This window comes from Pomacea canaliculata, linkage group LG4, assembly GCF_003073045.1.
Source record: "Pomacea canaliculata isolate SZHN2017 linkage group LG4, ASM307304v1, whole genome shotgun sequence".
Lineage (NCBI taxonomy): Eukaryota > Metazoa > Mollusca > Gastropoda > Architaenioglossa > Ampullariidae > Pomacea > Pomacea canaliculata.
Window position 1 is genome coordinate 21049039 of NC_037593.1, and position 21713 is coordinate 21070751.

A 21713-nucleotide genomic window follows, 5' to 3' on the forward strand; every position below is an offset into this window, starting at 1 on the left:
TTCACAAAACTCCTCAGCCAGCTAGTATTTAACACGGGGTACACAGGGCGTCGGGTATTAAATGGGTACACTTTGAAATAACCGGTGAAATGTGATTACAGTCGAAGTAACTCCAAACCATTGCAGGGCAAAAACAAGTCTGCCTGCCATTACATCAACGGAATTGTGTGCTTTCTCTCTCTCTCCCTCGCATTCTGTCTCTTCCCAGGTTCAAAATTTGTGTCTGCCGTGACTTCGACAGGTCTGGTGGTCGTGTCCAGTCTCCAGTCTCCAGTCCTGTCTGTGCTTTGTAGGCCGTTGTAACGGAGTTGTTTAGTAGCTGAGTCCTCGTTACTCCTCGAGGAGCATAGGGCCGCACGTTGTAACGGAATGAGTGATTAAATAAAATCTACCTGTATCTTCTTCCTTGTGACATCGCTCTGTCTGCTCCTGTATTCTGCTGTCATTGCATTGTATTCTACAGTGTATTCTACATTCCACTGTCATCCTATTGTACATTCCGCTGTCATTACATTGTATTCTACAGTAATCGATATTATTCTATTTCGTTCTGTATTGTTATATATATATATGTGTCTTGCTTCATTTGATTAAATATTGTGATGTGGTATGTAGATTAACGTATACTACTTATTAAATATTGTCATAAGTGTTTTGATATTGTGAAATAGGAAGCTGGAAACTGTCAATGAATGATGGATGTCAGACGTGAGAAAATTTCGTGGAGCAGTTTTGGAAACTTATGTTTGACGACATAAACATGGCGCTGGAACTCACAGCCGTATACATGAACATGAGCTGGAGGCTAGCGATAGTGTGAGCTGGAAGCTTACATAAATATATATCTGACCATGAGTTCAAGACTTACATATAAATATATAGCATGACCATGAACTCGAGGCTTACATTCATACAATGAGATACTGAGGCCAGAATGTGAACATTGTTCTCTGTGAACACAGAGTTTGCCTCCCCCACAACCACCGCCACCATCAAAGCCGAGCATCTTCCTGTGTCATCGCACAATGACCATGAACTCGGAGGTTTAAGATGACCACAGACCTGGGGAGGTAGTCATGAAGCGAGAGTAAGTCGTTTTCCCAGGGTAAACAGAAGTCAAGCAAACGCCCGACCTGCGACCTACCTTCTCCAGATGCTCGATAACTTCGGCTTCTAAATGGTATCCCTGGGCAACGATCTACCCTCGCATTACAACAACAACAAGGACCCCTGATGAACCCCGTCACACGCACACAGGCTCATGCCACAGATACACCTACATAAAACCATGGGTGGTGTTTTTTTGATGATCATTTTATTTTTACAGCTGTGTACAGACAGTGGGACAAGTGTTACCAGAATGTGAAAGGTCACGTGATCCGGATTTACATCTTTGTGAGAGAGGCATGCTCACCACTTCATTTCTTTTGATTGATTAGGTTTCGAGGATGTAGATGCGACCTGCGTCGTGCTTGGCGGCCCCACTATCTCTAACAGGATCCGTTAGACATTAGTTGTGTTTGTCACCCTCCTGCCCTCCTCCCTTAGTCAAGCGCCAGGCCAGCGCGAGGTTAGCGGATGCACATCCTAGGCAAACATGGCCGACGTGAGAGTAGTGCGCCCACGAACACACACACTCACAAACATTCTCTCACAATCCTGTCACACGCCCACACACTCTCTCACACACAAACATTTTCCACATTCAGACTCATACACATGCACGACACACACTGCAACATCATTGTATTGACTCTAGTCACACCACAGACAGTTTGTACAGGTGAGTGGGCTTCGGACACACCCGTCCCCCATTATTCGTCGTCTGCCTTCGCCACACGCCTACGTCATCGGGGGGGAGGGGTCAAGGGGCATACCGGCGACAGTAGCCGTGCGACTACGATTCCCCAGCCTCGAACATACCGCAGGTAGGAGCGCTCACCTGAGTAATTGGCGACCGGCGACAGCCAGGTAGGAGTGCTTACCTGAGTACCTGGCGAGCGGCGACCTGTCAAGTCTGGACTCTGTTTATTTCTTTCTTTCGTTCGATCACCAAAGACTTTCTTCCAGACCTGTGTAGCTCTGGCCCTGGCCTTTAGTTTTTTCCTCTCTCTATAGGCAGCTACTCACATTATTCTGGGTCAGCATAGTTCTCTGTGTGGATGTCTTTGGATCCATGTCCACGGTCTCACCGAAGAACGAGAAACACTTTGGCTGGAGCAGTGTGCACCTTGAGGAGGAGAGACAAGTTTTGTGGGTTGTAAGGTGTTCACACTCCTGGGGCAGTTTCGTGTGGGAGGACCAGACACCTGACTGCAGGATAGGTTTGTTTGTGGAGGAGCCAGACAGCAGCCACTAGTCTTGCTTGACAAGGATATAGTTGTCTGTCATCATCCCCTAGTACCGGAGACGGTGAGTAAATGATTTGTTTTATTTATATTTTTGTTCTTTCTTGCGGTTAAGTACAAAGTCCTAATGAAATAATTGTTGCGATTAGATGACAAGCTGTGATATTAAAGCCGCTATTTGGCTTTTTGTTTTTCCTCTTCATTCTATCTGTTTTCCATCTAGCTTCCTGCACTTCAACCGTCCTTCATTACCGCCTTGTTACATGTCTTACCTGTACAAATGATTTGTCTTCTTCTCATTTGGGTGTAAACTCATCAGTTTATTGAAGACTCGCTTTCCCTTGTGGTGATGGACACAAGAGAAAAGCTGACCCCATCCCCATCTCCATCCCCATCCCCCCACACACAAGAGGCTCAAGGGTGATTACTATCCAATACTATATATTTTAACATGTCGACAACAGTACAACAACCGTGACATGTCCATGCGGAATATAAACAGTACTACAGTAAGACTGACCAGCTTATACAGAAAGTAATAGTTATAAATATAAACCCACCTATACAGGTAACAATACAACAATAGCTGGCTGTTTCCACAGACAATACACATTAACAGTCTCATCACAGAGGAATAACCGAGAGCACAGTGGCACTGACCTGGACAGACACGAGTGGAACAGACTAATCGTTGTTTACTAAACACGAGGATCGCTACAGACAAGGACACAGGAGATGTATAGGAGATACACAGGAGATGTATAGGAGACTTTTGTCAATGTGACAAGGACAATAAAGGTGCAAGTGTTTACTGGGGTGGGAGCTGACTGGCGGGCCGCATGGCGGAGACAACAGACCTACAGTCACACACGGCATTAATGAGGTGTTGTCCTGTTTACATCACTCACAAGGTATGGAGGCAAGTTTTATGCTGAAGCTACTGATCGTTAAAGAATTTAATGTGTATACACTAGGATATAAATATATGTATAACACTTCGTTCACAATACACTGTGTGTGTGACTGTGTGCGTGCGAATGTCACTGTGTGTATGTGTGTGCGTACACGTATGCTGTGTGTGTGTGTAGGGGGTGGAGAATTAGAGAAAAAGAGAGAAATTTTTTGAATGCTCTTTATTTTGTAAAAATATTATTTTCTATAAAAAAAAAAATGCATTCATGCGAGCAGATATTAAACCACGCACTACGCATGTCAGCCGAAGCGCTTCAGAAGGAGAGGGCGATACTTTTATAAAGTTGTGAAGAGAGGAATTTGTCGTGTTGAAAGTTGACAGTTTGACTGATTACACTGGTCACACGCCTGTGTATACCTATTTCACACATTGATTTGATTATCTTGATCATAAAGCTGTACACACGAGCATGTGCACAAGAAATGCCGCGCCGGATAGAGTCTACCTCAGAGAAGTATCAGAGTAGTATCAAAGAAAACACGAAAGTCACACATTCCAAAGTTTACTTTTCTGACTTTCAAAAATTATTTCACAGTTCATTTATATTATTTTTATCTTTATTGTCAGTATTAGTCGCGACAACAGCCTCATTCATCTGCACTTACGGCAATGATGGCAGTCTAGGAAGTGTGCGTGCGGACTCATCTCGCCCTCTGCCAGTGGCAGTGTCAAAGAACACTTGCATGATAAGCTGTATGTCGGTGTGTCTGTCTACCCGTCTCTCTAACCACCTCGCAGTCGGGTACTTTGGCGACAGGGTGTTCAGCACATCATCAGTCCATTTGTGTTCACCTTTCTTGATGCCGTGTGTGGAGTCTTTCGCATATTTTTTTTTCTTTTATAATTTTCTTTTTTTCTTTGAACTTTGTTATCATAGTTTTTATTTTAGTTGTTTCTTTTAACTCTCTGTTCATCTGTGATGTGTACCTATCTCCTCTGTAGACCGTTTTCTCAGTTTTCCGTGCATGGCGTGAACCCTTCTTTCTGTCTTCAGACGGGTTCTTTCATCTCTTGTTTCTCCTTAAAATTTTCTCGCCTTCTGCGTCCTTGCTTACTTAAGCCGCACAAAACCCCAACAACCATCCTTTGAGAAATTATTCAGTAGGTAGAGTCGGGTGCACATAACTTGCGAGTCAGGCGTCTGTGGTCAAACTGGTTTCACGAAGTCAGTACAGGTGATAAGGCCGTCAGCAGTTCAACATCACCTTACCTGTCATTAACGGCTGACAAACAGGCGACAGTGACGTAAACAGTCTTAATGCATTCGCTCGCACATTCAGAGAGAAGTTGTTATTTTATGCTTAGTCAGGCTGTTGTATCACGTGGTATGCTCTATCACGCACACAAACCTCCAGAGAGAGAAAGCTGAGTGGAAGCGAACCCAAGAGGACAGCACCTTGGAGACAGGGAGACAGGGACCTTACCATGGTGAGAGTAGGGAGGGGCAGGGGAATGAGTGTGAATGATGCTTTTATTGCTACACAGGTGGCAGCACCTCCTCACCCGATGATGAGCGATCGTACAAAGTAGCCGACTGAGCAGGTACGCACATTCCCACACTGAATACAAACACACAGGTTTGATCATTAGAACTGTTTTCTGATTCCAGTTTACACATACTGTAAACCACATCATCTGAATGTTTCGAGGTTCTAACACCGTGTGACAAGCAGCAGCAAAATATTCTGTGAATTATACAAGAATACAGGATCAAGAGACCTCACAGTCGCGCTGCAAGATGTCGACGCACTTATAAAGAGTTTCTTTCTCTAACCCATTACTTTCTCTCTTTCTTCTTTTTTTATGTGAATGTCAGTCTGAGCAATTTCTATGGTTAGTAATGATCTGTGTGATGTGACTGACTTTTTGTAGCTACTGTGTCTTGCTCGGCGTAAGGTTGGGGGCGACGGCGGGTGTGAGCGTTGTAGGATGTCACGTGGTACACCTCACTACAGGTTTACGCCAGCTCAGTGTTGGTGCCACTAACTGCTCCAACGCCTCGTTGTGTTTCTTCTCAGCAAAAGAAACTCTGTGCTGCTGATGGCCATGTCCGACCATGCTCGTAGACTCGTGCAGGGGACAAAATCACGCGGCGTGACGTGAGACATGAACCGTTAATTGCTCGACATTACGTCCCTTTACGTAACAATCGACGGCACTGTCACTGTCATTGACACTGGCACTGTCACTGGCTTTTCTCTTTTTGTTTCCGGTCCCACAGAGTGTAATTTTTGAAATGATACATGTACGATGAGGGCCATTGACTAACATCTGTAGCTTTGTTGCCGATACTTGACCTTTGCTGCTCTGGGTGAAAGAGAAACCGTTGCACGGAGTTAACTGCTGGTAAACAGCTTGACATTCGGCAGATCCTTGTCACGTGTGCTGTATGTCAGTCAGGACCGGGTATGTATGAAAACTGAACTAGTTGTCCGTCCTGTGCCCAGACTGGCCAGTCACATCAGTCACCACACCCTCCAATGGACAGCGTAGACAACATAAGAGCCAACCAACAAACCAACCAACCAACCAAGTCTAATGATGAAAGCTTCGAGATTGCAACCATAACTATCGGAAAGCCTCACTAATAAAACACAATAATTTAAATCCATTTAATTATATTGCACGTACAAGCAATCAAATATTATCTGGAAGCTACTGCATATTAATATTCTAATTCACAAAGCAGCTTCTCAGCATGAAAAATACAGTTTGGTTGTTTGTTGTCGTCGTTGTAAGATGACTGCAGGATGTGTATGGGTGTGCAAGCCCAGCCTTTGCTGCCATTACTTATATATCTTATTAATTGCTCTCTCTGGCATGCAAGGCACCAAGAAAAGTCTCCTACTTCTCACATGTGAAATGTTTTGCACTTGCTGCATCTACATCAGCGTGTTCAATGCTGTCAATATGATCAGTATTATTAATATTGTCATCAATACGACCAATACGATCAATATTATTATTACTATCATTAATACCATCAACAACTCTAAATTATCAATATTCAGTCTCATTTATGTCATTCATTAGCGCCTTCTCCCCGCCACACACACAGTTGATCCTCCCATCTCCCCACTCGTGAAATTATTAATAGATAAACGCGCATCGACTCCCTTGTTTCGAGGGCGACAGCAACTCCCTGACCTTACGTTTGTCTGAATTAAATTCCTCGACTTGAAGACAACTGAGAGCAGTCGCACTCATGTGTCAGCAGTCTGTACACACAGGCAGCTTGTATTTGGCTCTCGCAAACTGCTGCTGACGCGTGCGGTGTGAGTGGGCAGTGGGTGCTGCACATGCAATCGGAAGTAAACCCTCAACACCTTACCCTCCCCATCACACACACACCTCACCTCCCACTCATCAACGTTAAACCCCTCCCAACCCACTGCCCGTGTCCCTTCCCTGACCCCGGCTGTCAACGTTGCGCCCATTGTTGGTGGTGTCGCCAGCCCCGTTGCATGCCGGTCCTTTCATCCCCGTTGAGGAAAGCGAAACATTTTGTGTGTATGTGAGACGTATGGTCGTCAAAGGCCAAGCAACGGGCGTGACGCTCTGCCGCTGAAACTGAAGTCGGGGCTGGTGACGTGGTCCTTGAAGGTGTAACTATAAAAATGTCATTATAAAAATATGAAACGGCCATAACGGGCACGGCATAGAGAATAACTAGCAAAGATGTGCGAGGAACCACTGAGATTTTTGTTGTGTTTTTTGGCAGCTGTTCCCTGATGATGACTGCGCCTCTAGCTACGCTCCCAGGTCGGTGTCGCCCTCCTGATGACCAACGATCCTTCCGCCTTCCAACGCTTAACATCACCGGGAAGTTTTGAGAAAAACAGTTGTTATCGTCCAGTGACCGCTTCAGTCCAGGATGGAGGTACCCGTCATCGTCATTGACGAGGCTGGCTCCGACGATGAGGATGAGTCCTCGAAAGACGAGGACGACTGGGAGGAGAAGAAGCGAGATGTGGATTACCATAAACTGTTCCCCAAGCCCCTCTACTTCCAGTACGTCAACGGTGTCCGAGTGCCGATTACACGACGACGACGACGACAGCAGCGGCGAAGGGACAGCAGCGACAGTTCTGCCGATGATTCGGACACCAACGACGACCACTACAGAACTGTAGGAGGTAATTCCGCTAAGTTTCTGTTTGGAAGCCAGATTATCTCAAAAATTAAGTCTCCGCTGCTAGGAATGACCACATCAGGGGGCTCAGTGATGTCACCGACATTCCAGCGGAGTCAGTCGTTCACCTGTCTACGTGCGTCTCCGCCTAAGTCGACGATCCAGAAACTCAAACTAAAATTCAGGAAGAAACCTGACAAAGACTCGCCCAAAACCCGAAAGAGAACAAGTCTCCAAAGGGCAAACTATTCCCGGTGTTTCATCGTTCTATGGAGACTTTAACTTCTCCCAATAACAGAAAGAAGCTGAAAAGGAAAGCTGCTGACGAAAGCGACGACATTTTGGAAGCCTTTCTTCGCCGGAGCAAAAGAAACAGTTTGCAGTCTGCCACAGAGCGGAAGTCCTCTACAGGTGACGTCAACGACGCCATCTTGAAGCAGAACAGAGAGTCGACGTTGTGGCAGATGATCAGGACAGATGAAGAAGAAAGGTAAGCTCAGCTTCACTGCTCGCCTTAGCGCACCACAAGCATCTCCGTCTCCTGTCTGCCTGTCTGTCGTGTCTGCCTGTCTGTCTCTCTGTCGCTTTATCCATTCACCTGTTCATCCATAGCTCGCTCTCACCTGATCCTGTCCCATGATGGATCAGAAGATGTTAGAAACATTCAGAGATCGCAACTCAAGCCCCGCAGCGCGTGGTTCTGACATCAAAAACATCTGTGAGGACGAGTTCGTTCCCCTGTCTTTGGTTGTGAGCCAAGTATTTTAAGATTTATAAATGTACCTCACCTCTGATGAAACCCCCGCAAAGACAACAGCCACCCGCCCTCCTCACCTTCTATTTTATTCTCACTTGGCATAGTCCCCCAGGTTCTGTGTCACCACGCGGCGGAGGGGACGATGATGCTTGAGAGTGTTATTTAAAGAAAGACATGGGGGCGGGGAGAGGAGAGAGGAGAGGGTAAAAAAAGAGAGGGCAAGGAGCAGACGGTGGTCCATAGAGACAGACGAATCATGAATATGTAAGTGGGGGAGGGTGTGAAATGGCCGACTGTTAAGTTGTTTTTCTCGATCCAGTCAGCGAAAGTAGGAATTGCAAGCAGCGACGAGAACGGATCAGCTCGTGACATTCAATGACACGTTTCTCTAGTGTGTGTTTTCGGTCAGTTTCCTTTTGAGAGATCGCTAACGGTCTGAGAGTGTCACTAACGGTCTGAGAGCGTCACTAACGGTCTGAGAGCGTTAATAACGGTCTGGGAATGTATTGTCGACTACCTGGCTATGTTTGGGAAATGTTCGATGATGCGATGGATGACGATAGAGATGAAGGAGGCCAGTGTGTGTGTGTTTGTGTGTATTTCTGCGTTTCTTTAAATGTTTGCGCTGTACGACCACTGCTTCCCTCGTCACAAAATTCTTCCATCTGCACATCTGGGGAGGGTGTGGGCAACACACTCAGCGATGTTTATAGTCGAGCGGGTCGTTGTCACCAGCATCATCAGACAATACACTTGCAAGTCCTGCTGGAGTGCTATGGTCACACTTTAGCAATGAAGACGATAGCTTGTCCATATTTTATAACATACTAGTAGTTTAATTTCAATATTTCTAACAGCGCCCCTCACACTTTTATAGTTTATGTTATATGTAATAAAGAAAAACCCGAGACCTAAGGAACAAATTTATTTTTAGCCTTTCGAATATATTTAAAATAAAAGTGTTAAACAATTTTTAGACATTTTATTTTAAAAATTTTGGTCTTTTTGAATTTTGCTTATCGGGTTTTCCTGCTCTTTCATTTAATTCGTTGTAAAATCTACAAAGTAGGTTACAGGACCACGACAGGGCACACATCCGGGTAGTTTGTAGTGGTGTCGCGTGGCGATGTTGATGATGCTGCACGTTCTGTGAGTCGCAGTGTGGGGCGAACTTTGCGTTCTGCACCGCCCCACGTGACTTATTCTCTACATACAGGTGTACGTACACAGAATACCGAAGTCGCAGTTTTCGGCATGAGGAGGAGATAACCGCGGCAGTGGGGGCCGGTGTGTAGCGCGAGGCGTGGAGTGTCGGCGACAATCTGCGCGATGTGAAGAGAGATAACAGACCAGACCTGCCATACTGAGCCCTTATCGGCCACGTGTGTACACTGAGCTAATCTTGAGAGTCACCCCACCCTACCCTGCCACCCACCCCAGCTCGCATCAAGTGAGACCAGCGCTCAGCAGACTTGAGTTCCGAGGCGAGCACTGTGGTTTGACTGCCAGAGAACATGATGCTCATGTCTGGCTGTGTTCGAACCTAGCGAGGTGTGAACAAGAGTTTTTTGAAATGGTTCTGACCTCGCAGCTATTCATGGCAGTTGTGATTAGTGCGAGAGTAAGAACTGCCTCCTGACACCATCCTTCAGTCGACATCGAGCGTCAGCAACTTCTGTCACCTTCCATCTCGCCGGTCTCTTTGCGACTCAGCGATGAGCAACAAAGACTTTGTACACGACACGGTGATGAACAACAAAGGCTTCCCCACGACTCAGCGACGAGCAGCAAAAGCTTGTGGCACGACCTGCTACAGCGACGACTGGTCAAGACGTTGGAGTTGGGGTTGCGGGACTGCCCCTTGCAAGAGGAAGTGACGTCAGCTCAGGCCAACAGGTACGGTGCTGTACCCGTCCGCTGGAGCAGTGCGCCCGCTGGCATCGACAAGGCACACAGTCAGGATGAAGAGGACGACAACGGCGATGAAGACGAGGACGAAGCTTTTGACGCAAGACAACAACAGTCGAAGGTAAACAACATTGCAAAATGTTCTCGTTACACCTTTCAGTCAGTCAGTCGCCCCTTGATCGGCACCTGTCGTTAGGGGGGAGCACATGGACAGACGTGGCTGACAGGGCCTAACCACTGATGCCCATTGTGGGCGATAGTGAGCAGGTCTTGTACTGGACGACCATCCAGTCTTTGAGAGATCCTGTTGGTGCCCTGGGATTGTTCCAGTCGACAATGCCGACAGAATGTAGCTCAGTGAAGGACTTGCCAGACATCTGGCAGTTGTCAACACAAGCTGTTAGTCGTTTTACTGTTCCTCAGGGACCTACTCCAGTTCCGTACTGTAAAGACAGGTGTTGCAGACCTCACCTCTGTTCCGTCCCATACTGTAAAGACAGGTGTGGCAGACTTTGTACCTCGCCGTGAAGACACTCCCAAGTTTGTTGTACCTTCACTAATGCGAGAAATAGCAGGCAGTATGTCTTATAGTCTGCATCACCAGATACATGTTTACACCTCACAAAAAAAGTTAAAAATATTCAAGGCACTTGCGCTTAGGGAGCTGAATGATGTTTCGTATCAATATTTCCTGTTTATTAATCAGAGTTTTTAACATAAATTGTGTATCAGAGATTTTTTTTATCCTGCTGCGATGAATCATTTAGGAAATAAGATTCTCGAAGAATATTTTCCTGTTGGTGTTTAATCTTCATTTATAATTAAGGATACATGTCCTTACGTAGCCTGACAAAATCTGTGTCAGAGGGAATAATGGCACCTTATATGCGGAACATATTTATCTGGAGATATAGAGGCTTCTTGTTCCCTGGTGCTTGGCTCATTTCAAGGAAGCCATGAGGTTAGAGGAAAAAAGGCGTTTGAATAGTCAGTAATTCTGCCATAGCTGTCTGGTGCTTGCGTGCGCGTATGTGAGAGTGAGTGTGTGTGTGAGTGTGTGTGTGTGTGTGTGATAGTGTATGTGTGTGAGAGAGAGAGACAGAACCCGTGTGTATTGGTGCGTGACACTATGTTACATAAAGATAGATACGACAGGCACAGGGAGCAGAGTGCATCAACAGTCTACAAGGAGGAAACAGGACGGAAGAAAAAAAAAATAAACAAACAAACGAGAGATGAGAGGACGGGGCGTGGCCTAAGTGACGGCGATTTACAAACAACACACCTCGGCTGCTGGTTGTCCCCTGGTCATTGATAAACAACGAGGAGCGCAACAAACACATCATTGTCGGCAGCAGCCATGAAGGCCGCACGATACGAGTGGTCGAGCTGACACTGCGCTCTGTGCATCATGCATCACTGTCCTCTGTAACAACTGACAGTCTCTATAACAAGATGTTTCGCTACCAGCAGTGTTGTATCAAAACAAGTTACTGAGGCAGGAATGTGAACGTCGTTCACTGTCGTTCAACGGAGTTTGCCAAACCCTAACCCCCTCCCCTGCCAAAGCTTAGCATCTTTCCATCTACTCCATAGACCATAGTCACTGTCTCCCACAGAGCAAAGAGAAAGGTGACTGTAAAAGTTCATACTTACACAGGTAAAGTCGTCATCCTTGCCATCAACTAACCGGCAAAGGGAACGAGTTCCATAGGCGGATGTAGGGACGGTGAATGTAATTGGTTCACTGTGTCTAGGTAACGGCATGTGAAAAACAGCCAAACCCTCTTCTTTGTCGCTTACTCTGATGCATCATCTCTTAGTCTACTGTATCATTTTTGCTGAATGGACGTTGAGGGTCTCGAACTCTCAATATTCTGCTCTATAGACGAATGCAATGCCGCCTTGGTCCGGAACCTACCTACCTAGCTGACACCGGGAAAGTAGATGTGGTTACTTACAACAGAACAAATTATAAATGATGTTAACAAGCACTGTTTTCTAGTGTTTTGTTGCTCTTGCTACCTTTATTTTAAAGCACGTAAGAATATTTTTTTTGCCAAGGGCAGTAACGTGTAGGTGACTTGATTGTTGTTGGTATTATCACGGTTATCTCCCTTAGTCTCTTATGCCCATGATCTTTGTGTTCGTGTGGATGGTAAGGGTTTTGCCTGATTGCCATTCGTCGCGAGTGAGTGTGCGTTACGCTTACAAGCTCGAGTAATTATTTTACTAGGATTGTCTTACGTGAAGATGAGTGAAAGGAAAATAAAGGCCTGTCACATGAGACACCAAGTGTGATTACAAATGTATGTATTACTAGTTTGTTTTTGTTATTGAGAATTTGTTCATTAAGACCAAAAATCTTTATAAAATGTGTGGAAGGAAATTTATGAACTCGTGCGTGGACTCTAGACACACGCAGACCACAGAATGTGTCGAGTTCCGCAGAAACCTGAGGTCTGGCTGCGTCTCCTACTCACGCCCTACCCCGGGTGTTAGGGGGAAGAGTTGGCGCAGTGTTGTTCCAACTCGTGAACTCCTGCTTTTAATTAACGGAGCACTTGACATCAAAGGTTCACGAGGCGCTTTTTCCGCGCTGAGTGTAAAATGTTGGATGATGAGAGTCACCTGCATCAAACACATCCACCCTTCACACTTCTCAACCTCAAGCTCTTCATTCACGCTGACTTGCATGGTGATAGGATCGGGTGAAGCGGTCGCATTTACGTCAGACTAATTAATGTTGTCTGTTGTATTTATCTATCCATGCCTACTTCTTTCGTTTTCCTTTGTTGTCTGATGTTCAGTCATTTCTGTCCTTAGCGGTTTCTTCAATTTCTCTTCTTTCCCTCATCTTTTCTTTTCTTTTTTCTTCCCCTCAACCGGTTTGTGTGATGAACTACATTATGATATAGATTACGTATAATTATTAATTCATCTTGAAGCAGCCGTATGGTCCCATGTATTTTTTAATTTTCCCTATAATTACTAGTAATGTCAATTCATCTCGAGGCAGCACTTTAATTACCTGTAATTATGTAAATGACTTTATTATTGGCTTGAGGCAAAGCGAACTTCAACGAAGGAAACAAACTCAAGTGTAAATTTTGTTGCAGGGATGCTCACGCGCCAGAAGAAAGCAGACGTCTGCTGAATTCCGTAGCCGAAGCTGGCGATAATGAGGAAGAGTAAGTAGAGAATTTTTGTTTTTCTTTCTTTTATTATTTTTCTTTGCAGTGTCAGTGTTGCTATTTTGGGGAGGGAGCTGATTTAAAACTGCTTGAACTGTTATTGAAATAATGTACAAGAGTCCAAGACTGTTGGCTGCTGCAATCCCGCCAGGACTGTTTAACATGACAGCGGGACTCAGGCCGCTCACATGAACAGGTAATCCAGGTGAACAAATAAGTTGTGAAGTTTAACAGACAATAAGACAAAGAGACACTGACAGGAACAACCAGCAGTGCGCCTTGTCCACCAACAACACCCAAAAGCCGTTTCTACCAGAAAACATCAAAGTGAAAAATGATCGGTAGATAGAGTGAGCCAGTAAAACGAGCTTCTTTGATGGAAATGTTCGTCTTGGAACGAAGCTTCACTTCGCTGCAGTATACTTACTTACATAAGAATGCCAGCAAATCAAAAGGACCAAAAGTAATTGTATCTTCTCTTTGTTCTCTTGTCATCTCTTACACATTTTTTTCGAGTAGGTAAAGCGATACTGCAACAAAAGGTGTCACCGCTCCACAAATGAAGACATTAAAAACATTTATCATGATCAAAGGGCACTTTAGCTGCTTCACATCGAAATATTCGCCGTCATGATCTTGTTTGCTTATCGTCATCTTCATCATGCGCCATCGTCGTCACATTATCGACTTTGTTGCTCATTGTTTTTCGTCGTCATCGTCCACATCATAATCGAGATGATCGCGGTTTATAAGGGTTTAGAAACCTCCGGTGTATCACAATTAGCAGGTGTTTACTGTCCAGTGTGCTGCTCAGTGTGAGACGCTGGTCGAGCAGTTATATACATCCTATTTTGCATTCAATCTTCATAACAATACATAGAATCATCATAACAATACCCTGAATCGTCATAACAACACACTGTATTGTCATAACACCACACTGTATCGTCATAACAATACAAAGAATTGACATAACAATACACAGCATTGTCATGCCAATACCAGAAGATCAAAGGGTGTATATTACATACATTAACACCAAAATTTTTTAAATTTTAAATGAGCTTCGTGGAATAGTTCTAAAAAAGCATTTTGATGCACGAAACTGCGAGGTGTTTATTTTGAGAAACTGAAGAGCTAATTGTGAGAGGCACTTCTGTGGAAAGGCAGGGTGGCTTCTGGCTATATTTTCCTTTGCGTTGTCAGAGCTTACTTTTATAACTGCATTTTTAGTATTGTGGTCTTTTCATTTTGTAGTCAATGCGGTTTCTGTAGAATGTTTGTTTTACAGGGTGAGGTTGCTAGCCCCACGCCCCAACCCTCCTCCTTCTTCAGGGCTTGGGCCACCAGGTCACCCGGGGAAGGTTCCAGGCGGAGTTCTTTGCAGTCAGTAGTGTAGTAAAATATTTCTTTTAGTTCGCAGTGCAAGTTCGTCTTTTTTTCTGCTGATTTCATACTCATTCTTATTTCGAGATTTTTTCTTTGATTCGTTTTGATTCTACTATTCAGTTACTCCCAGAAAGGTGACTTTCATTTGATGGGTTTCGGGAGTGTGAAACAGATATATAATACACTGAAAGAGGAGATGGGAACAAATAATTATTCGAATGCCAATTTGAATTTTGTGAACGAATTCGAGAGTTTATTTCTGCATTTGAAGTAATATTTACTATCGTAAGTTTACACCAGTTCTAGTAAACAAAGAGGGATACTTAGCTATCACACAGATGATCACGTGACAAAAGGAACCTGCTTTTTGTGTGCACGTTTGCATCAAGACACAAAATAAGGCGGGTGACACTTATCTAGCAGTCTCAAGGAACCTCCAAATCAAACAAGGGGCCGAGAAAGACGATAGTTAGTGTCAGGCAACCTCTTCTCACAGTTATTGGCGTCTTGACAAGCTGTGTGGTCGGATGCACCAACACCTAGTAGGCGTGAGGGTGTGGTAGCAAGTTGCTTCAAACTCTTGAATCCAACCGAAATTGCTTGTTTGTTTCAAATATCCAACGAAGAAAGCAATCCAGAATTTATTCTCATATTTTTCAAATTATCAATGAACTGTAAATTTCTACGTTGAAGGTCTTGACGAACTGCTTTAAACAAATACCACATAAGGACATACTTCTAGATGCGCACGTGCTTACTTTGACCCTTCACTCGCATCTCCGCAATCACACGCTCCAGGTCATTCAGATTATATGTTAGATCGAGTGACTCGCAGCTCACGATTGCATAAACCACAAGAGTTTGAAATAACGCCTTCTGGAGTTTGTTAGAATAATAATAATACCCTCCCCCCCACACACACACACACACAATAACCTACGCGACTTGCAAAACTAACGCCCCGCGGCTTCTACTGTACAGTCTGCATTTACCGAACATAAAAGGATGTGCACGAGCTGACTGTGTCTATAAACAGAACTCAATCCGTTAAACTCATGTACGCACCCTCAAGGAAGTAAATACCTCAGATCACGTGCTCAGATGATTCATTCAGTAAATTTATGCTTGAGCGAGCATTTGTTAACCTTTCTTATGTATCTGTTACACACACAAAGTACGAATTCCGGTGATGGTATATAGCGAAACATTCCCCATCACTATTACCACAGCTCTCATAAATATGACAGAACCTGAGAAAGTTGTTCTCATTTGTCGACCAACTGTAAGAATATGAATAAGGGTAAAAAATTCGAATGATAGCAGCCAGGACATACCAACAGACCCTGGACAAAGTCCAGAACCAAGCACTGAGAACAACCGATAGAAAAGATGGAGCGGATAATAACCCTCATCCCCATCTTAGCGAGAAAAGATAGTGCAGGGAGCTAGTACAAGCACAGTAGAGAGGGAGACTGCTGAGACAACACCAGAAAGGACTGCCTGAAGAAGTAGACAGTCAAGTCCCCTATAACAGGGGTGGGCAAACTTTTTTGTTGCGAGGGCCGCATTGCTGGGTCATGACTAGTCCGAGGGCCGCACCTTGTAATTGAATACAAAACGACGTAAAATCGCCAAATTGTAAACAAACGCATTTATTTAATAACGAGCACATGAAATATGTAACACTGTAGGAATAAATATAAAACCAGAATGAACAACTTAACACACACAATTTAATGAGAAAAATGTTTTTGAATACAATTTTGCTGAACAGTTCTTTTAAAATAACGGAAATGATTGGCCAGCTGCCTTCTTTCCACTCTCACTTCTACAACTCAAAGGCCTTGTACCACTCAAAACTACAGTCCCAGTCGAACGTTCCAGAGGTTATGCAAACGTAGTCTCAACCTTTATTTGTCCCCTCCTCCACCCGTGGACCAGACTTCCTAGTCTTGTTAAGGGTAACTGTGTGTGGGTGTGAGCGCGCGCGTGTGCGTGCGTAAGTACGCTGCGACGGTTTGTGTGTGAAGGTGGGTACGCACGCATACATCCCTCCCGCACTGTCTGGTCATGACCTTCCTAAGTTGGTCACGCCGCTTCGTAACTCAGGTGTTACTGGTTACCGGCGAGACAGTTCAAGGCCATTACGTACGCAGCAGGCGTGGGAAGGGACTAAGCGTAACTTGTTTTCGGTAATATTTTTTTTGTGTTGCCAAAGGACTTCTGCGGGCCGCAGAGAACCACTTGGCGGGCCGCATCCGGCCCGCGGGCCGCTATTTGCCCACCCCTGCCCTATAATGATCCCTTTCCCTAAAAAGACACAGAGAACCACTTTTCCATCTGTACCGAAGTTCCCTATTTTACAAAAATATTAAATGTCTAAAACTTCGCATTGGATACCCTCACACTGTACAGTGATATTGGAGGCAATGATCAGGCTGACAGAATGCCAAAACTTTGGGCTGAAGACAGGTATGGCGAAAACAGTCTCAGCCTAACAGATGAAGACCATCATCAAGGCTTTGCACAGACCACCTCATCCACCATCATCTTTCTAGATTAGACCAGGTGATACTTTTCCGTTTAGGGACAGGGCACAACAGACTGCATGCAAGCTACATCTGGTGTCATTCCCAGTGTGCTCCCGCATGGATACAGAGCAAACTATACGGAGCATACCCTACTGGAACCGTAGTAATGAAGAGAAAATAAGTCGTTTCCACAGGCCAAAATGTGGAACATAAGGAAATGCGTCTTGTGTCCAAAGTTGTAAATCGGTGTCCAGACTCGGTGTCTCCAAGAGTAACCAAGGCAAGAACAATATTTCAATCGACCGCACTGTGCTTTCAGTCTTGTGCATCGGCTTTTTACATTTGTGTAATCTCTTGTGCGATAACTGCACGCTATCTGTAATCTAATGACTAAATACAGCGTTAGACGCGAAGACCACTTACCCTCCACCGCGACCAAGCGGGTACTGGAGGTCACGTGGCAGCGACCACAACTCTGCTCGGTGACAGGTGACAGAGTGCTGCTAGAGTTCTTCCCCTTCTTCCATTCGCAAACATCGCTTCTTTCGAACGACAAACGTTATCGTTACGAGTTGTGACTGTTAAGCCGCACAAGCAGATTTGAGACATATATGCAGTGGTTCCATGGGTTTGAAATTATTTAAGAAGTCGAGATCTAAATGTTTGCAAAAAGTAGCTACTTGAAACTACTCCTGACACTGACGACGACATTTGTTCACTAATTGCAATCATTATTTACCGCTAAACAGCTTTCGCATCTCATTGCTAATGACGACTCTTCTTTAGATCTGCTTGCTTCGCTATGAGGCAGCTCAGCCAGTGATCTAGTTTGTCCTTAAATCTCACACCACCAGTTGGGTTCAGCTTCAGCCACCATTGTGACACTGACAGCCCTACCTCGCTCGCTCGCGCCCCTCCCCTACTCGGGCCCCGACTCACCCTTTTTCCTTTCTTCACGAGCCGTGACTTCCGTCCCCAGTAGGCGAGATGATGCAGACACTTTATGTCACTCGTTAGCGCACCTTCGGAGTGGCTGTGCAGGGCCTGAGGACAGGAGCACGACAGTGCGTGCAGTCAGCGCCAGTCGGAGTTCATCGGGCATAACGACGACACAGGGTTGAGCTGTTGTCACACTGCAGTCGCGCGGCATGGTCGCTGAATGAACACGAAGACATGTTCTCAACCTGAAGGAGTTACTGGCTCACTGTTATTCGGGATTATGATCATTTGAACCGTTAATATTTAACCAGTGAAACGAACGATACAAACTTACCTGATCAGATGGAAGATACTGTAAAAGAAATTCCAACAGACACCTTTGACTTCGGGTACTCGGACAGCGAGTCGGATACAGAGCCAAACGCCGATGACAAGTAGGTGGATTTGAGCTTGAATTATACATCTAGAAACTTTATGTGGATAATTCATAACAGTTAAAAAAAAGGAGAGTGGGGTAGGAAAGCGTCATATCTCACGGCTGGCCGTTGTTTAAATGCTCTTGTTATCAGGTGGGTGTGCTTTTGACACTAACCTGAATTATGTTGTACTGATGTATTTTGTTACGATACAGTGGTAGGAAGAGCGCCGTGCCTGCTTCCAATGCTTTCCTTTTTTCAATAAGTGTAACTTTCATTAGAATGTGCTGTTGCACAGTATTAGTGCATTTGTGTAGAGCTTATATATGTCTGTTAATTTTAATAAATGGCTATTCAAATTGTGCCAGACTAGCCACACTCTGTTAAATGTCGACTTTTTTTATGTGTGAAAAGCAGGGTGAGTGTGGCTTTGACTGGGGAACCATTCTATATAATCCCACTATTTAATATTATACCTCATTATTTGGATGCCTTATTCATGACATTAGGATTTCTAGAAATTTTAATTATATTTTTGCAAATACAAGATGCATTTATTCAATACAGTGTTAAAGTCTAGCAGAAAACCATATTTATTTTGAGGAATCATTTAGTGGATCTTTTAATGAGTTGCTTTTTTCGTCATTGACTTGCAGAAGTACAATACGAATTCAGTGCAGAAAATTTATGTACCTTGTCATATAAATTTGTTTGTACATCCTGTGGCTTTTTTCCATTCACTTGGAGCTTGCCATTCAGAACACACGAATTTTGTTATTAAACAGTTTCTGCTTATCTTTTAAGTAGAAGTTGCGCACTGTGTTTCACCCATAAGTTTAAAAGTATTTTGGTATTTTGGTAGATTCATTTGTAATACCAAAGTGTTCTTTAGTCCTGACACAATCCCCTAGGTACATTCAGTGTGTCATTCCTAAGATCTGGTGGGCTTAGACCTGCCACAGGTATATTGTTCTTTCTCTTCATGTGGCACCTGTGATTACAGGGCAGCTGCTTTGCCTTAGCTGTTGACTCCATGAAGACACCAATCAATTCACCTCCTCACCAGGCAATAATTTATGCAGCATGTAGTTACTGTAGTGTCTGCTCATAAATACTCTGTGAACTTATCACTCGCATTCCCTTACCTAAAAGAAAAGGATACCTTGGGTATGCATAATTACAACTGTTTCTCCTCAGTGACTTAATGCAAATTTTTGTATGGAGTCATGTTTGCGTTAATGGGCCATTTGATATTATGGTGTAATTAAGTCAAAGTTTGAAAAAAGTCAGTTCGTCCTTTAGCATAAATGTTATAAATGTACTTATTGAATAAAATATCCACTATCTTTATATCCTCAGACCGGTTTTTCAGTTGTGGCAAAACTCCCATTCTTATACTTATAATAATATCCTGTTTGTTCTTGTCAAGTGTGGGACCAGTCAAGTTCTTCACTCATGAGCTTTCTATCCGGGGCCGGCTTCGTCGAGTTTTTATCAGGAATCCCAGCACACGTAAGTCACATTTTTGTAAGCTTTATAAATCTAAATATTCGGTAATCTGTTGTGTATCAGGTGTTCTGCTTGATAGTAATCTGTATCTGATTTAATTGTTTGGCATTGCTGCAAGAGTTAGATAATGTAAATGATATTAAATTGAGATATGAAGGTAAGGGATTTAATGCATTCTCAGGTGTCCAGAGCTGTCATTCTAAAGGTTTGAGGTCTGCATCCCTTAGTTGGTATTTCATTTCTTAAAGATCTTCAGACTTGTACCTTTTTCCTCTTTTTCTCTGCGGCATGATCTTTCTTTCTTGCGGTGGATATATGTGCGAGCACAAAGAAATCCCCTAGACATTAATCAAAGGAAGAGTGGGCCATAGGCCATTGGGCTAAAAACATGAAAACTTGGGAGACAACTGTACTGTGTTAATGTATCACCTAGAAAAGGTCATTCTTACCCAGACAAATATTTGACCAAGTTTTTATATAATGGTGTATAAACATTTTCCAAATTTAGTCAAATTCTTGTCCATAATTGAGTGTTTAGGAAAGGTTTGTAACTGTTAGACTGGAACTGGTGACTGCAGACTGATTTCTGCATCAGAGAACAAGTACAAGCAGGCTTCTCTTTCAAGTGTTCTTTAAAGAACCAGTGGGGTGTACAATCTTTTCTCATGATTGTGTAGAGCTTAGTGCAAGATGCGACTTCCCCAAATGCTCCAGATTTGGGGAAATACTATCTTGCCCTATGCTTTACTCAGTCATTAGAAAAAATGGTACCTCTCTAGTCCTTTTAAAAGAGTTGAATGGCAAAGATCGGTCATTTTTTATGTTAGATTTAAGTGCTGTTCCACAATTATTGTTTGCAGATTAAATACATAAAATCAGAGTACACCATAAAGAATGATGTACCATATATATATGTACAAATCTAATTTTCGTGTTCATTTTTAAAAAAAATCAACTTCAGTCTGAAATTTTCAAGGTTAAAAAAGTTTTACTTTCAAATCAGTCTAAAAATATATTTTTAGTGGTAGACTGTGATAATATTTGTGTTAGTGAAGTGAAAGAAATGTGAATTAATCTTTTTGTGCAATTATATTTTTTTTACAGAGTGGCAACAATTTTTATAATGTGCATGTAGAATGTAGATATAAACAGGGAGGTCTTTATAAATTATATTTGCAAGATTCCTACGTGTTATTAATATCTCCGTACTTAACGTCTCAGTACTCTTTGTGATAGCAGATGTCTCTCTTTTGACAAGTGTATGTGCATGCATGCACGTTTTTGGTGCAGAAGCATGTGTCCAAGCATATGGGAGTATGATAGCAAATGATTTTGTATCTATTGCTATTATAATATTTAGCCACAAAAGATTCCAAATAAATGCTTGATGCCTAAACTGCAAAATAATATTTTCAAAAGAAAACCTTACAACTGACTACCTGCTAACAAAAGGACTATTAGAGTTGTTACACAAGGTATATTGTGAGGAAGAAAGGATGTTTAAATTACGGTACACAAGAGAGTCTATGCTTTGTATGGGCTGCTTGAAATTAGATTTTGGATTGAAACTTTAAATGTGAAAATATTTGTGTGTTTTATGGTGTATATTGAGTTGGC

General features: G+C 43.6%; 1 protein-coding gene across 6 annotated transcripts in view; it reads left to right on the plus strand.

The window, feature by feature from the left end:
- Positions 1–7691: 7691 nt before the first annotated feature.
- Positions 7692–21713, plus strand: part of LOC112561410 (potassium channel subfamily T member 2-like) — a 51547-nt gene continuing 37525 nt past the window's right edge. For 4 of the 6 annotated variants that reach the window (XM_025233893.1, XM_025233895.1, XM_025233896.1 and 1 more), the window contains exons 1-3: positions 7692–7943; positions 13238–13309; positions 20017–20099. In XM_025233893.1, coding sequence (XP_025089678.1) covers positions 7723–7943; positions 13238–13309; positions 20017–20099 — 376 coding nt within the window. In that variant the 5' untranslated portion in view covers positions 7692–7722. Of the gene's footprint in view, positions 7944–9489; positions 10240–13237; positions 13310–18023; positions 18606–20016; positions 20100–21713 lie in introns of those variants that run through there. The other 2 variants (XM_025233898.1, XM_025233899.1) reach the window with 2 other exon arrangements.